The 16,982-nt window shown below is 43.6% G+C and overlaps 7 protein-coding genes across 7 annotated transcripts; 4 read left to right on the top strand and 3 right to left on the bottom strand. All coding sequences in view use genetic code 12, as the record gives it.

The window, feature by feature from the left end:
* Positions 1–309: 309 nt before the first annotated feature.
* Positions 310–822, bottom strand: CJI96_0000198 (uncharacterized protein; the record flags this gene model as incomplete). The annotated part of the gene is made up of 1 exon (XM_029034420.2): positions 310–822. The coding sequence occupies one exon, from the start codon at positions 820–822 to the stop codon at positions 310–312; it is 513 nt and encodes a 170-aa protein (XP_028889662.2).
* Positions 823–938: 116 nt separating this feature from the next.
* Positions 939–2,057, bottom strand: CJI96_0000197 (uncharacterized protein; the record flags this gene model as incomplete). Its single annotated transcript, XM_029034419.1, has 1 exon — positions 939–2,057. The coding sequence occupies one exon, from the start codon at positions 2,055–2,057 to the stop codon at positions 939–941; it is 1,119 nt and encodes a 372-aa protein (XP_028889661.1).
* An 832-nt stretch (positions 2,058–2,889) lies between these two features.
* On the top strand, positions 2,890–6,987 carry TUS1 (Rho family guanine nucleotide exchange factor TUS1; the record flags this gene model as incomplete). The annotated part of the gene is made up of 1 exon (XM_029034418.2): positions 2,890–6,987. The coding sequence occupies one exon, from the start codon at positions 2,890–2,892 to the stop codon at positions 6,985–6,987; it is 4,098 nt and encodes a 1,365-aa protein (XP_028889660.2).
* A 163-nt stretch (positions 6,988–7,150) lies between these two features.
* Positions 7,151–7,963, top strand: CJI96_0000195 (uncharacterized protein; the record flags this gene model as incomplete). Its single annotated transcript, XM_029034417.1, has 1 exon — positions 7,151–7,963. The coding sequence occupies one exon, from the start codon at positions 7,151–7,153 to the stop codon at positions 7,961–7,963; it is 813 nt and encodes a 270-aa protein (XP_028889659.1).
* Positions 7,964–8,210: 247 nt separating this feature from the next.
* CNB1 (calcineurin regulatory subunit B) lies at positions 8,211–8,735 on the top strand (the record flags this gene model as incomplete). Its single annotated transcript, XM_029034416.1, has 1 exon — positions 8,211–8,735. The coding sequence occupies one exon, from the start codon at positions 8,211–8,213 to the stop codon at positions 8,733–8,735; it is 525 nt and encodes a 174-aa protein (XP_028889658.1).
* A 426-nt stretch (positions 8,736–9,161) lies between these two features.
* Positions 9,162–10,985, top strand: CJI96_0000193 (uncharacterized protein; the record flags this gene model as incomplete). The annotated part of the gene is made up of 1 exon (XM_029034415.2): positions 9,162–10,985. The coding sequence occupies one exon, from the start codon at positions 9,162–9,164 to the stop codon at positions 10,983–10,985; it is 1,824 nt and encodes a 607-aa protein (XP_028889657.2).
* A 22-nt stretch (positions 10,986–11,007) lies between these two features.
* Positions 11,008–16,785, bottom strand: SEN1 (DNA/RNA helicase SEN1; the record flags this gene model as incomplete). The annotated part of the gene is made up of 1 exon (XM_029034414.2): positions 11,008–16,785. The coding sequence occupies one exon, from the start codon at positions 16,783–16,785 to the stop codon at positions 11,008–11,010; it is 5,778 nt and encodes a 1,925-aa protein (XP_028889656.2).
* Between the last annotated feature and the right edge of the window lie 197 nt (positions 16,786–16,982).

Below are 16,982 nucleotides of genomic sequence, written 5' to 3'. Positions count from 1 at the left end.
GGTGTAAGAGGGAGAAATAGCTATGGTGAAATACTTGATCCATTTGACTCTGCAGGCCCTGTCTGACTGCGATGACTGCGAATCCACCAGACACGGCAGTAGCCGCTAAGGACAGAAGAATCGGGAACTTACATTCAAACTGAATTTTGTGTATTTGTCATGTCAATGTCTATTACTCTCAGATTCGTTTTGCATTAGCGTACGAGGATTTTAGGTGTCCTTTCGTCCTGACGTCAGTCGGTCATTTTGCACACATCATGGCTAGCATGTAAGATACCTTCTCTTCCAACTTGGTCTCAGGTTCTTACCCTATTTCTTTAAGATGGCGTCGAGGGAGTCTTCATCAAACATGTTGCTCCCAGATTGTAGCGTTTTAGCTAGCATGACTATGGACTTGTCAGTGAAATCGGGTTTCTTTCGAAGCTCGTCTATATCATTGGCAAATGAAGATGCCATGAGGGCTAAGTACTCGTTATCAAGCTGCTGGCTATCCTTTTTCAACGTCTCCTGGGCTTCTGCCTGAGATTGGTTCTCTATTGAGGTAAATTTGATGCTTTTCACTTTCTCCAGCACCTCCCTTGAAAGTGGTTCATTGCGAATAGACCCACCTAATTCTTCGTTATCAGAATGAACATCAATATCATTTATGTTGATATTGGTATCTTTTCGGTCTTCAGAGTCCTGCTGGTCAGGTGCGTCATCTCCTTGGAATGTTGACGAAGACGAAGATGAATCTGAGTCCAGGTCAGAAGATATATCTTCTGTCCTTCTCTTCTTCCGCCTTCTATTCCTTGCTTTTTTATCGTTCACTGAAGGAGCCATTGTGTAACACAATACAGTAGAGTATCGTTATACGTCTTTCGCGATGAGGTTTGTACGAGTGAGGGCTTCCTACGTGCTTCCTCCACACGCATTAGGATTTTAATATACACAGAGCACTATTCCTTCTTAGGTTTTTTCAGATCGGCCGAATCTGAAGGAGCTTTTCTTTTCTTTACCATAGAAGACAAGTCGTTCACAACAGGTTTTCTTTTTACCATGTTCGAGAGATCTTGCACTGCTTTGCTACTACTACTGCCCTGCGTAGACGAGACAGCTTCTCCCATAATGCCTTTGATGATATCCATCTGCTCGGCCTTGAGATCAGGTTTGGGACTTTTTTTAAGCTCTTTGTATCGTTCGTCCATGTCACGCAACAAGTTGTCATTGTCCTTCTTCTTTTCCTCATCAGACTCTTTTGAGTTTCTCAACTTCACACTTTCGATAGCGAGTTTCATTTGCTCTGTAGCTTCCTCTCTCAGGTTGTCGGTAAGACTGAACTCAAGTGCCAATGAGAGCTTGTAGTGACATTCAGAAACCAAGCCACTGTCCTTGGGGTATAGTTGTTGACGCAATTCAAGGCACCTGTGCAAGTCAGTTGCAGCCTGAGCGAAATTCTCAGCCTCGAGGGAGACTTCTCCCAAAAGATCATACACTTCAGATAGTTTCTTGATGTTGCTGACATACTCTGAAGAGGGTATTTCATCCGCGTTTTTCAAGTATGGCTTCTCAACCCCTTCAGCTGACTGGCCTTCTAGCCTCTTGTCTAGAAGCGATCTTGTCAATTCTAAAATTTCCCACGCAACTTCAAAGTCAGATTGCTCAGGACCAGCTTCTTGCTGCTCCTCATTATCTTGATTTTCTTTATCCTCGTCTTGATCGGCAGCTTCCTCTTCTTCTTCGTCTTCTTCTTTCTGCGCGTTCTCATCGTCATCAACTTCCTGGGCAATACCATCCTCAAAATGAAAATTTCCCTCTTCATTTTCCTCCTTTTCTTCATCTGCATTTTCTTCTTCATCGTTTTCCCCGATACCACCAAGCATTCCAGATCTGGTCACGGCACTTTGGAAAAGAGCCTTGCCATACAAAAGAAGCAAGTCAGCATCATCCTCATCGTGCTCCTCGTTATAAGCAGCGCAAGCATCAGCGTACTTGGTAGCCGCTTCATCAAATTGCTTGATAGCATAGAGCTTTGCTCCCTCGGCAATTGCCTGGGAGATCTTTTCGGAGTAAGCCATAGTTGTGGTGAACGCGTCAAATAGACCACACAAATACTTCGCGCTTTACTTACATAGTAGAAGTTCGATGGGCACATAGTAGAACCGGCTTAGTACTAAGGTGTGAATCTATCTTAAATTTTTTTTCGACTTATCACGACTATCGAAGAAAGAAAGAGATACCGTTTGGAAAACATGCTCCTTTTCGCTATTGCATCAGAAGCTTACAATAGAGTAAACACGTAGTAACATGCCCAAGATACAACTGAGCTCTCACTGACTCGGCTCTCAATTGCCTTTGAGCTCTGGCAGAGAGCTCTATAGACATCAATTTTGTGGCGTACAGATAAAAGCGAATGCTTAGAAAGATTTCTCTCCAAGCTCACATTTTAGCCACGAACTATTTTCCACACCCATAACTGACTCGCTTGCCAGAGGCTCTCTATTTGATACAGGTGGATCTTTGTTTTGCAACCACGCGAAAATACTAACGCTCCGCTTAGAGCTAGTCTCATCACGTATAATATCATAATTTATTTATCGTAAGCTCCGCCATCAAGAAGCTATCCAAACTTTGTGGCCTTTCCAAATTTCTACGTTTTCCTAATTAAGCTTTAGCCCTTTAGCGATCGTTAATGAGTTCAGTCAATTTCCTGTACAGAAACCTTTCCTAGCTTGATAGGTTTGAGTACATCCACCTCAAAGCATTTGACATCACCATTCAGTTCGTAACTTTTTTACTGATAAACATTGCTTCATCCTCCTCCCTTCAACCATGGCTTCGCAGCCCCTGTCGAAAAAATCGCTAAGGAGGAAGCCTCCCCCACCATTGGAGGATCCAGCCCCCCCTCCCATGATGACATCACAAAATATGGGGTCTCCACAGTCTGGTAATCTGATCCTGTTCAATCCTCCAGCCTCAATCACCTCACCTCCGCTACCCCCTAGAGAGCTTCCGAAACCCATTATAACGACTCATTTCGAAGATGACTCTGTCGAGATCAATGAGGACTCTATACTATCGTACGAGTGTCCCAGACCCATGGGACCTAAGCAATTGTCAACAGACCATGAATACTTCACAACCGATATGTCCCAACAAGATCACAATTTACAACCCTCCTCTGCAAATCCATCGACGAATGATGAATTGTTTCTGGCTTCTCCAGGCACACAGAACAGCTTCCCGACATCTCCTAGCCTATCCACAATGGAACTGTCCCGACGAAAGTCTTTTTCGAAACGAAGATTTCAGAACCTACTGCAAGGTGGAACATCACCATTTAGTCCCCCAGAAATGATAAACACTATTCGATATGAACAAGAACAAATGGCGTCATTGCAGATACCTCCGAGACCGAAAGGCTCGGTTGCAGGGCCAGACCTCGGGACTTCTCCGCCATACCCAATAGATAATGACATCTTGATTGACCTGGACGATAATCAAAGTATTTTTAATTCTCACGATGAACCAAACAAGTCTACTCCCTCACGCATTCCAACGCTTCTTGGCGAGAACTTGCTGCCAACATCACCACTGAGAGTCAATTTTATTACATCATCAACATACCACAATGACATTGCTCATAGCTCGCCCCCAATAGAGTACAGACCGGCACAATTCGAATCTCGATATGGCCCCTATGAGCTGCCATCGGGATCACCACTTAGATCCCCAGGCTATCCATCAAGAAGATCGTCTTACTTTGCAGACTACAGTCGCTCGCCGTCTCCTACCAAGGGCAGTGGAAAACAGCAATGGTATGTTGGAGACCAATCTTTTCAGAGCAATGATACGACATACGACGAAGCCGAAGAATCACCCGAGGAACGTATTCCCCGCTGGAGTTTACTTGAGACGGACCAGTCAGAATTCTACGATGAAATGGACCCTTATCCTTCTTCGGTAAACAAATTCGACTATTCCGTTTTACCGGAGCTTCCCTCTACCCATGATCAATATGAAACACTGGAGGTGATCACGTCGGACATTCTTAATGAAATACCGAGAGGAATGGTGTCTGTAAAGAGGAAACATGATTCATTACCTCCTGTGCCATTAGATCTTCCAAGACTACCGTTTTCATCATCCTCATTAAACTCTCAACATTTTGCGGCATGCTCAAGCGTTTGGTCATTGAAGGAAGTATTCAATTGGTGCCTAAAGCTCAAATGTTGGCTACATGACTCGTCAATTTCGGAAGTGGAGTTGAAGAAAGCTTTAGTAAAGCTTGTCATATTTCACAAAAGGAATGTTGCAGTTGACATCATCAATCGAAATGTCACTCATATGCTCCAGTCGTTGACACAAGCAAACGCAATGGAAGTTGAGACAGTGGCTGAAAGTGGTGGAGGTGAAATTTGTCATGTTAACTTCTTTGAAAACGTAGAAGTCAACGCAGTTTTTGTTGAATTGACAGACTGCTACGGCTTCGACAAGGATCATCAATGGGAAGAGAAGTCTGACAATCTCTTATCTTGTTATTCATCCAAGTGTCACATTAATGCTTGGATAGAACACAAAAATAGGATGGAGTCTACGAACATGGAGGACTTTGAACTTGGTCCCGATTGGGCTTCCCATTGGCAGTTGACAGCTCTTGATATGGACCTAGATCCACAAATCACGAAACGACAATCTTTCTTGTTCGACCTCATTAAGTTTGAGCAAAAATTCATCCAAAGGGCAGAATGCTTTGTAAACATTGTCGGTCCAGACTTTATAAGGACCGCTACTGCTGCTGCAAGCTCGTCAATTGTCACGTCCTTGAGCAAGTTTAGAGATGACGTCTTGACACCTGCAAAAGAACTACTTGAAATTCATAAGAGTGTTTTAATGGAACCTCTATTGAAAGTTCTCATACGAGAGGGCAGATTGATCACAGACGTTGTCAGCATAGCGAACTTTTATAGCACATGGTCGAAATCATCCAGAGATGCTTTGTTGCGTTACATGGGTGTCGTTCCCATGATCGAAGATATTTTGCAAAATCATATTTTAAAAAAATGGGATGAGAGTCTACGCACGAATCCAACAGTGAAAGAACTCCAAGTAAATGGAAACATGCTTTTATTGAGCACTTTCAACTCGAGATACCAACAGCTTCCTTTACAGCTATCAGATATTCGAAAAACTTACAATGCCACCGATTCAGAATTTAAGGAATTAACGAACACGATCGAAAACATCAAGAAATTAGGCAGTAAGGTCAACGCGATGAAAGTGCACGCTGATAATATCCATGCACTCAGAAGAATTGAGAAGCAGTTGACCTGGAAGTCTAATGTTGTGCAGCCAAAGTTGAATCTTCATTCGAAACTGAGAAAGTTCTTCTATCGCGGTAACCTCACCAGGAAAGGTGATTTGAAAATTAACACTCATGCTGTTCACCTCATTGTTCTTGACAATTACATTTTGTTGACGGAGAAGTCCAAGAGTGCTCGGTCTGTCAGTTACAAAGTCGTCGAAAATCCTATTCCTCTAGATTTTGTCATTCTTGAAAATAGGGAGCGTGAGACTGGAACTCTAGCAACAATAACAACCCCAATTCTGAATAACTCTGTGAGTGACAATAAGGAAATTGAAAGTGCAGATGCTGATGAAGCGACTTTCCCTTTCAAGCTTCGCTGCGCTGGACGCGGCAAGAGTCAGGCTTATACATTCTATGCTGAGAGCGAAAATGAACGCAAGAAATGGTTTACTGGAATCCTTCAGGCAAGGTCCAATCTTCTAAAGAAGGTGGAGCCTTTAGCCCCGTATCGAGTTGAAGGGACAGAATGCGCCTTTTTCGCCTACGAGTCTAATGATAGAATGTTGAAGTTACCAATTTGTCCTTCAAATGATCCTTTACAGATCAATTCGAAAGATACGAGTGTGCTTCTAAAGCAGAGAGGGGCTAGTCCTGATTTATACTCTCTGAATAATGATAGCATAGTCGTCGGCAGGGTGAAATGCTCAGAGCGATTTCTTTACAAGGGTATTACCTTCCACTTAATCGGCTTAAGTGCGGGACTTTATTGTTCGGACTTGCAAAATCGTTGGAAAAGAATGATAAATTCTACTAGTGTGACCAAGATCACAGCACTCCCTGCTTTCAAAGTGATTATAGTGTTAGCCAACAAGACGTTGAAGTACTACTCTCTCCCGCAATTTGTGGATGTATATTTTGAAAGAAAAGAGACCCTTCAATCGACCATGCTTTCGAACGATCAAATACAGTTTTACGAGGTTGGTCGTCACCGAGGTGTGACCACATTATTCCTCGCTAAAAAGAAGAATGCAGGTGTCACAAATTTCAAAGTTTTCACGGTTGAGACCGACAACAATGGCATATTCAGTTCCTTCTTCTTACTCAAAAGATTTTACATCCAAGCTGATTGTTATGGCTTGTCCGTGTTCAATACAACCATTGCTATTCACACTCAGCGGGGGTTTGAAATCTTAGATCTAAATAGGCTCCAGCCGCGAACTGTGCCAGAGCTTCCCGCTCAAGAGAGCATCAACAAGAAGATTGATGTATACAGCAGAAAGGGCACAACTCAAGGTAGCGAGCAAATCAGGAGAATGCTCTCTCATAGCGGGATCAAGCCAATGGGGATGTTTAAACTTAACAATAACAAGGAGTTCTTGTTGGTGTACAACGAATGTGCCATTTTCGTTAACAAGTCGGGAAAGCTTTCACGGAATAATGTTGTGAAGTTCGACTTCAAGCCGCGTGCCACTGGATTCCATGATAACGAGCTCTTCATAGTTAACGACGAGGTGGTCGAAATTTGGTCAATCAGCGATCAAGCTAATGGCACAAACATGCTACATCAGGTAATTACGGGCAAGGACATCTCTCTCATAAATTCAGAAACAAGTTGCTTCGTTGCCGCAAACCCACGCAAAATCGGGTTGCAAATGGTGTTTTATGTACTACCCAAAGCGCTCGCGGAAAGCGACCCCTGAACGTTGGAGACCTTTCATGTGAGCGTCCCGGACATAATTGGGCGCGAACCTGTGCTGCCGAGGGAAATAGGACACATTTGTGGGGAAAATGCCGGAGAAATTATATAAAGAGCCGACAGTGAACTCCTCGAATTTTCATCACCTTCACTCACAACTCTAAATAATGTACACTTACGAAGTTAATGGCAAGACCGCCGTTGTAACTGGAGGCACAAGAGGCTTGGGTCTTTATGCTGCTGAAGGGCTAGTCAAGAATGGCATCAAAACCATTGTCATAACTTCTAGAAAGGACAAGGCCTGCCAGGAAGCCAAAGCGCATTTAGAAAAAATTGCCAAAGATGACGGTAAGGCCGTTGAAGTGATTGCCATTCCAGCTGATATTTCCAAGGAAAGTGACTGTCAGAGGTTTTTTGATGAGGTGAGCAAGAAAGTCTCCCAAGTTGATATTCTTATTGCCAATGCCGGTGCCAGTTGGGGAGCGTCCTTGGAGGAGCACCCAATTGCTGCCGTTAAAAAAGTCCTTGATTTAAACGTTGTGGCTGTGTTCCACACTATTAAGTTATTTGCTCCCTTGCTCGAAAAGGCTGGTAAGGAAAACGACCCAGCAAGAGTTATCATCATGTCATCTGTTGCTTCGCTTGTTGCAGCTGACCCAGTCGGCACTTATGGTTACTTGGCTTCAAAGGCTGGTGTCTCTCATTTGGGCAAGAACTTGGCTGTTCAATTGGGCCCCAGAAATATCACTGTCAACTCCCTTGCCCCTGGCTTTTTCCCTACCAAGATGTCCCAAGGTCTCTTGGACATGGCTGGTGAAATGATGAAAGAAACGAACCCAAGAAAGCGTTTGGGTGTGAAGGAAGATTTGATCAATGCAGTGATGTTTTTGGTTGCTAGACAGTCTAATTACATCAACGGTATTGTGTTGCCAATTGATGGAGGCAGTCATGTAGGCGGTTCCTTCACACCAAAGTTGTGAGGAACGTGGAGCTTTGAGCTCATGAGATTATGTGCAAAGACGTATATAACTATGGCGTTTCCAAGACAATAAACGTAAATCAGCAAACAGATCTTTGGATTAGTTCAAGGCAATGGATCTTCTGATAACTGGGAGTCCTGTCCAAAACCTGCATAGATCGTACCCACTGAAGTGGATTATGTAGAACACCCATCCGGAGAATCGAGTACTTCAACCACGTATATAGAAAGGCAAATTCGGCAATAAAATGGGGTTAGCATCATCCACGCTTCTAGAGTCCTTCATGGAAGGCACGAACTTTGACCGTGAAGAGATTGATAGACTCAGAAAAAGGTTCATGAAGCTCGATAGCGATGGGAGTGGGGCCATTGATAAGAATGAGTTCTTAGCGATTCCTGGTATATCTTCAAACCCGCTCTCCAGCAGACTAATGGATGTTTTCGATGAGGATCACGACGGTACGATAGATTTCCAAGAGTTTATCACGGGTCTTTCAGCCTTCAGCGGCAAGTCTTCACGTCTAGAGAAACTTCGGTTTGCATTTAAGATATATGATATCGACAGAGATGGCTTCATTGGTAATGGCGAACTCTTTATTGTCATGAAGATGATGGTAGGCAAAAATTTGCAAGATGAAGAGCTACAGCAGATTGTCGACAAGACTATTCTGGAGGCTGATGCTGACGGCGATGGTCGTCTAAGCTTTGAAGAGTTTAAGAACGCTGTAGATTCCACGTCGGTGGCATCTGCGTTGACTTTGAACAATATTTAACCGAAATCTTCCGTATTGTGCTTGTCGCAATACGTATACGTTGACCTACAAGAGCTTAGTTTGGTAGAGAACGACTCTTATTCAGGACACTGAGGACATTATTCACAGGAGACTAGGGAACACATACTCGTACGGGTGAACTATCCCGCTATGTTAGGGTCCTGTAAGCATTCTTTTGACGATCTCGCGCAGAGGATTCGAAAGTACACATAAGTTAGGAGTAAGCGATAAGAAAAAAAAAAAAATCAAAAAAAACACCCACAGGCGATTGGAGTAGATACTCATAGACCTCTAGAGTTCATTATAATTCTTGACAGCGTCTACTTTCATTTTGATTAGCTCTTATCGAACTGTGGGGAACACACTACTGCATCGCGATAATCTCCCAGTTGATGCGCACCTCGAGGCACTTACTTAGTCACCACCATGTCTGATGATGGCGAAGACTTTGAGTCGATTAACCTCGCATCCGTTCAAATTGCCTCTCAGCCACTTTCTCTGCTAGGAACGGTGCCCGAGTCATCAGACGACGGGCTCGATCCAAATGACTTTCTCACCCAGAACCACACTGATCTAGATAAGGACAGAAACTCGTCAAGCAATATCGGAACAGAAGAACCCACTGCAAACGAGGATCCCCACCGATCGACTTCTTTGCTGACAAGCTACCTTTATGAGAGCACATTGAAGGAATCAATGTCTCCCTCAGCTATACAGACAGAGGAGCATCTGTACAATGACATGGATAACGTATGGCAAACACACCAGCATGACGAGCTGCTACTACAGTTTTTGCTCGACAGACAACAGGAAATAAAGGAGGAAATGAAGCGGGATATGTCTACTCATAAATGTTTTATCAGCGAGGGAAATGATTGCAGGGAAATCAGACAACTACTTGGTGATCATTTTGTTGAACTATCAAAGAACTGTTACTCGCTTCACGAGCTATATGGTAAAGAAAGCACACTGCTCAGAGGGCTCTTGCATCACCTTGAAAGGTGGGACATCAGACGATCGAGGGTATTAAACCGTGTTAAGTCGATCAAAAGCGATGATCACAGCTTTGGTGTCAAGCTTGCTGGACTTCTTCACAAACGTAACGATATCGATACTGAGATTGATGACCTCGAAAGCCGTTTGAGACTATTAAGAGCAAACAGGGCTGCCGTCAATTCTGAGATAGAGGAGGCGAGCTCGGTACTTGAGAGCAAGTCTGCCAAATATGTAAATATCTTCCGAGAACTTGAAAAACACGGGGAAAGTGTCATAACCAACTTTTTGTTATCAAGTGGACTACCTCAAGATGAATTGCAGGTGTTGTACAAAAAAGTTCCCGTCGAAGCACTATTCAAATATAAAGGCGCAAATCAAAAATCGTCTAGTGAGGTGGTCAAAGCGAGGCCAGCCGAGGAAGCAGCTAAGCGAGAGCATGGAGAGTCTCCGAATGCTCAAAATATGGGTGCCCAAGCTTACGAGGTTGCTGACGGCGAGACACAACAAGTGACTGAGAAGTCAGCATATGATAGAGGTTACGAGAAAGGCAATGCGCAATTTGTTAAGGTCAAGGAGACAGTGTCATCCATGGTACACAAGATTTTCAATGGCAAAAGAGATGAAAGGGCCTCACGTAATGACGTTGATGATGAGCTGAACACTATCACGGAGAAGATCGACGTAAATCCCATTACCGAACTACTATCGCAACGGATTAGGGCTCTAGAAGATCTTAGTGTGTCATCTTCAAATCTATCCGCTGTTCTACATCAAGATGGTATTATATGGAGTAATATAGCAGCTCTGCTTAACAAAAGAGAAGAGAAGATGCTCGAGGTGCTATCCCAATCGAGATCAATGCCTTCTGAGATGGAAAGCATGCTCATTTCCTGCTTTGACACCTTAAAAGCTGCGCTTGACGAATGGGAAAACAAAAGAAAGGTTGGACAGCCTGTTTATTTTGAGAGTTTGGTATACTGCGAGCTCAACGCAGTCGCTCATGCGTTGGATTCACTTCGAAATGACACCAACTATAGCAATCAAGTTTCAAGCGCTCAGATAATTTTAAGCGACGATGATACGGCATCCCTGAATTCAACAAGGCCGCTTCTGAGGTTTACAATGACACATTATGGTTACCACCCTCGTTCAACCACGATTGTTGATACAGTGACAGAGAATGTAAATTCTACTAATTCGCAAAAAACTAAGAGTTCCGCCATCAAAGCAACAAAGGATCTCAAGTTTGAGTAGTCCAAGGTAATTCTATATTAGCCTAATATGGTGGCCCAGACGGACGCGCCTGGCGGGAATTGCCCTTCCTTTTAATAAATATACTAGTCGATTTTTTGCGGGCTTTGGGGTCCGGTGGAGCGTAGACACCACTCTTGACTGCCTTTGGAGGGGATGGTGCCTTCGCAGAGGCAGAAATATCTGCAACTTTGGATTTCTCATCAGAAGGAGTCGGCTCGGATGAAGAAGGAGAGTTTGAGGCAGGTTTTTCAACAGGAAAAGGGCTCAGGACCTTAGTCCCAGGATGTACATAAACACCGCTTTTTGGAATCTTCATCTTAGTCTTCACCTGAGGCAATAAATTATTGGAGGATTCTTCGGAGGAATTAAACAACAGCAGTGCCTTTTTGCGTGGAGGCTCAGAAGAGTCAGAAGCAGAAGAAGATCTGTCGTTTTCGGAAGGTCTTTTCACTGATGGCCTGCAGTTGTCGATCTGCTCCTTTGTGCTCTCACCTATAGGAGGTACCTGAGACAGGTTTTTAAAGGTGTTCGTTGTCGGCTTCGAAGATATCATCTTTAAAAATCCAGGCTCCGCAGAAGTGACACAATTCCGATCTTCAGCATCTTGAATCAACTTTGACCATACGTTGTCTCTCTTCAACGACTTTTTATTTCCAAGAATCCAGAGTGTAGTTCTTGCACGAGTCAAGGCGACATTCATACGTCTTATATCACTTAAAAACCCGACGCTTCCACTTTCACTTGCTCTTACACATGACATTATAATGATCTCCTTTTCCTGACCCTGGAAACCATCAACAGTGTTGAAGTCAATTTCATCAAGAATAGTCCTACCATACTTTCTTTGGAACACATCTTTGAGTGTGCGGATTTGTTCCTTATAGGGAGAAATTATACCAATTCTTCCCTTAAAATGATTAGTTGGTAGTATATCCATCAACTTTTGCACCAATTCTAAAGCTACTTGAGCTTCAGAATAGTTGAAAAACGATTTAGTTTTGTCACTTTGCTGATGTTTACTCAAAATATCAAAAAAGCGATATGGTGAGTATGGGAACTCTCTATGCCAAGGTCGATCATTTTTCTCATACATTCCATTTCCATCTTTGAGTCTTGAGTTGTAAAACTGCAAGCTAGGAAATCTGGAGATCTGTGGATGCATACGATATTGCACGTCTAATAGATACACAGAATTTGGCTTGCGTCTTTGCATCCGTACGAACAAACTCTCTTCATACTTGAATGACGCTGCTTTCTGCGAGAGCACTGTTGGTGGAAGCTGATTGGGATCACCAACCATTATGCATTTCTTACATCCATATCTCAATGGGATGATTGCTGAAAGCTCAACACACTGACAAGCTTCATCAATAATAACCTGGTCGAAGGTCATCGACATGCTTGCTAAAAATTCATGAGCAGAACCAGATAAGGTGGAGCAAATAATTCGTGCCTCAGAGAGAATCTTTGCTTGTAGTTGCCTTCTCTCGATTTCTCGAGTACGATATGCAATAGACGCATTCTCTCTTTGGTCATCAAGCCGCTTACCAAGCTCGGATCTCTTCTTGTTAATATCTCGAAGTTTCGTCTCTAGCTCTACAACCTGCTCATCTCTTAAATCCCCTCGTTTAAGCTCCTCACGTATTCTATCTCTCTCTGCAATGCATTTCGTGTGCTCATTTCTTATGTTGGGGTCGATTTGAGCCTCATTAGCCTTCACATTTAACTGTCTGTCAATTTGTTCTTCCAAACTCAAGTCTCTCACGGCTTGATTGATTGCATCACTTCTTCCGAGACGAACAATTTTTGGGTTTATAGGTTCACCTTTTGCATTGACTACACCGTCTCTTACACGAAGAACAAGTTCATCAACAGCGGCATTACTAGGAGCACAGATCAACACTTTGGGACCCTTTGCGGTATCTTCAGGAGTGGCGCTTCGTGATGAATTGGACGGAGTTGGAATTCTGATGGTGTTTTCCAGCTGTGCAGTCGTCAAGAAATGGCCAACAATTCCCAAGATTGTCTTCGTCTTACCAGTACCAGGAGGACCTTGGATAAGAGAGAATCCCTCTGTTCTCGCGGATGCCAAAATAGCTTTCGCTTGCGAAATGTTCACATCATAGCCTCTACTCATGGATCTAGCTTCTTCATCTGAGATGTTCACTGGTTCAGCGGGTGTAGCGGACAAAATATCATCACAGAGATCATAGTATGGCAAGCCCTTGAGAGATGAGTACTCTCTTTCCACCGTTATCATTTGCATTACCTTCATACCCACTATCACCGTTTTAGGCGTTAGAAGGCCCATCATCGAACCTTGAGGATAAACGCGGAGAGTTATATCACAGTAGTCGGAGTTCGCATGTTTGATACTTCTGACTTTTGCTAAGCAAGTTTGAGTACCTGGCTTCTTCAAGTAGGACGCGACTTCTGAAGCAGCTTCAATATGTTTGTCCGCAACGTAACCAAGGACCATAAGATCGGTCTCACCAATTTTTCTTGTTGCTAAGTCAGCTTTCTTGATAGAAGCATACACATCAAAAAATCCATCGCATGTTGTACGACTACCAACAAGAAGTTGCACAGGCACTTCCTGACCGGTTGTCCTTGATGACTGTATACCTTGCCAACATTCAAGCATCAACAAGGGTTCTGTGAGCCTTACGTACTCCTTGACGTCAGAGTAAGTATCCTTGATGGGCTGGTAAATATCACGATCTTCGGTCGGATAGGCACTATCCGAATTGTAGTTCCAACGTAATATGGTTGAGTAGAGTGGCTTAAGGTTAACGTTGAGACGCATTCTCATTCTCTCTTCGTCACGGCGATCCTGCTCGGCCTTCTTTCTCTGAGCCACCTTGGCGACCGGGTTGCCATTGATATCCAACTCGGTGATTTTCGCCTTCTTCTTGGAGTCTAGGAATAGATCTGAAGTATCGATATCTTCATCCTCATCTTCTGAAGAATCCGAATCGCGACCCGTTTGACGGAGAGTATTGAGAGACCGTCCCACGACAGGGGCTCTTTTACTATTGAATCCTGCTGGTCTAGGAGGAGCAGGGGCTGCTGCTGGCTTCTGAGGGGTACGGTTGTTCTTAAGCTCGTTTCGGATAGCTTCCAAATTATTGGACTTGAATGGCTTCGGAGGAGCAGGAGCAACAGGCGGCTCTTTGGAAACGACACCAAATCTGGTAAGTAACAGCTGCTTACTCTGCTTTGGTTTCCCTGATTGGTAAGCATACGTCGCTCCTTTATCAGCTACCTTATCAACATGAGAAGGCTGCGATGGAATCTCTTTCGAAGCTGCACGTTGACGACGAGCTTCTTCAACAACGGAGCGCACTAATTCTTTGTCGAACTCACTTGCTTTTGCTAGAACATCTTCTCTCTGTTTCTCCGTTAGCTTGTTATTGAACTTTTTGGCCCTTGCACCATATTTAACGAATGTAGCGAGAAATTCTTTGTCAACATCAACACCCATTTCTTTTGCAAGATCGAAGCCTTTGAAAACCAAATTTACACACGAATTAAGAAGGGACATATCACCAAGTCGAAGCCACACAATGACGTAGTTAAATGCTTTCAAAAACTTACCAAACAAAGTTTCTCTCACTCTAGGGTCATCGAAAAAGTCAAGGAGAGGCCTGAAGGAGTCTAGAAGAGAATGGCTCACGTCAAGAACATCTCGCGTAAACTCAATCAAGTCAGTTAAGTGATACATTGAAGCCCAAATGAGTGTGAGTTGATAGATCATGACTAATAACAGCCAGCTGCTAGTCCAAAGCTGTTGAACAATCTGAGTACTGTCGGTAGCAAACTCTGGACTAGTGGTTAGGATACCCGTAAGCGGGTCTGTGAGAGCATTTGTAACATCCATAAGGATTCTGACAGCTTTTGGGCATGGCTCGAATACCCTCAATTTTGTGATAGTTTCGAAAGAAGCAACGATTGCAGCCAAATTATCCTTGAGGGATTGACTCAAAAGACCACATATCGCCTCAAAACGACCTTCCGCATTAAAAACTTGATATAATATGTTCAAGGATGACTGATTAGTTTCAGGTGAAAAAATGCAACTCCATATCGCCATTGCAGTAGAAGCATTTGTTAAGCTCTCCCTCATTGTATCAGGATCGGTAAGAGCCAATTTCTCCAACAATGCAGAAACGTTTGTACAGATCTTTCGAGCATCTTTGTTGTGCATGCTAATAGCTGCTTCCAAGTCTTTATCTTTATTTGGTGATTCATTCTTCTTCGGCTTGAATACGATGATAGAATTGACATCACTCAAGGACTGTATTAAAGCGTTGACCAAGAAGGTCAGCCTAAACGGTATCTGTAGAACAGCCTCCCAAAGCGAGGAGTTGATATCTAAAAGAGTAGGAATCTGATTCTTCGAAAGCTGAGACGAGTTGTAGGCTGTGAACATGACATCATAAGTTAACGATGCTCTGATAAGATTGATTTCCATTGAATTCGGTCCCGATGCGTTCTTTGCAGCACTGATAAATGTACCAGCATACTTGGACACTACCTTTCGAGCATCGCTCAATCTCAAGTAAAACAGCGGGTCATCGCGACATTTCGCCAATAAATCTACATTAAATGTAGACGACAAGAGATTAGTAGCACTTGTGTTGGGTATTTTATGCAGCAAACAAAAATCGCTGAGGGTCAATGCAGCTGCTTGCTTCTGGGACGAGTTCAAGGACTGATGAAGGGCGTGAAACCAGGAAGTCAACTCCAGCAACTTGGAAGGCTCACCTTCTGTAATAGCCTGCTGTAGAAGACGAGAATATAGCTGACTTTGGAGAATGGCATCAGTGAAATTTCGATAGTGCGTCCCCTCCGAAATGGCCCAAAAATCTTGTTTGAGCGACAATAAAAGAATATCAAGAACCTTCAAAAGGTCAATGAATGTGACATCCATTTGCGCTAGAATATTATTCAAAAGCACACGGATCAATGGGAAGAGTCTGATCTGTGTATATTGACTTTGTTCCTCAAGATCACGAGGGCAAATTAATGACCTGAGCTGATCTGTATCAAGAGCACGGAACAAGTAAGCGCACAATGACCAGAATCGCTTAGCTAATGCCGGCGTGAAATACTTTGCGTCTTGAACGCGATATAGTTGAAAGTGGAACTCATCGATGGTCTGTGGATCCAAACTCTTGTTAGAAGCGTTGTGTATGAGACGGAACCCTACACTCAACTTTTCCTTATCATCATCCATCGCCAACATTATGGCAGCAGGAACTATCTCCGTTGGATCAGATGTAACAGTGGCAACATAATACTTCACGACCACGTCGAGTGTAACCTTGTTGTTCCGCAAAAGAGTAGGATTTTGTAAACACTCGTATGCCAGTACACCATCAAGTCCTTCTTTAATCTTGACTTGAAGACGAGACGCGACCCACCTGTTGACGATTTCTATAAATTGGTTGACTTGCGCAACAGGTATATGACGCAACACCACGAAGCGGTGTTTCAACTCCGACAAGCATTTGTAAAAGCATCGAGCGTTGTCTATGCTTGAGGAGACACTCCGTGCAAGTCTTTCTTCCACAGTGGTATTTGTTTTACCTGGAAAGGAGAACATGATTAACGCATGCCCTGCAATGGGCTGATACTCCTGCTTCGCAAAAAGGTCAAGCTCATTGGCCATGAAATCCAGCGAAAGGAACTTCACACATCTCATAAGAACACTTGACTGAAGCGCAGAGGACCCAGGTTCCTTGTGACTTCTGCTGATGTCTCCAATGAGCTCTTCCCTAAAGGACGGCAGGTCCATGGTGAATGAATCAAGCAGTCGTCTAGAATGAAAGAGATGAGTTGCAAGTGATTACAATGCAGTCGTTTTGCAAGATGAATGATCCAAAGGACAGTTAAATAAAGAACCACTAGCCTCAAGTCTCGTCAGACCTCTTCGGGGAGGATGCGAGCAGATATGGGCTTGCAAAAAAGTCAGAGGTGATGTACCTACGCGGT

The sequence above is a fragment of the Candidozyma auris genome, chromosome 1, assembly GCF_003013715.1.
Source record: "Candidozyma auris chromosome 1, complete sequence".
Lineage (NCBI taxonomy): Eukaryota > Fungi > Ascomycota > Pichiomycetes > Serinales > Metschnikowiaceae > Candidozyma > Candidozyma auris.
This window is presented reverse-complemented; position numbering and strand designations above follow the sequence as displayed.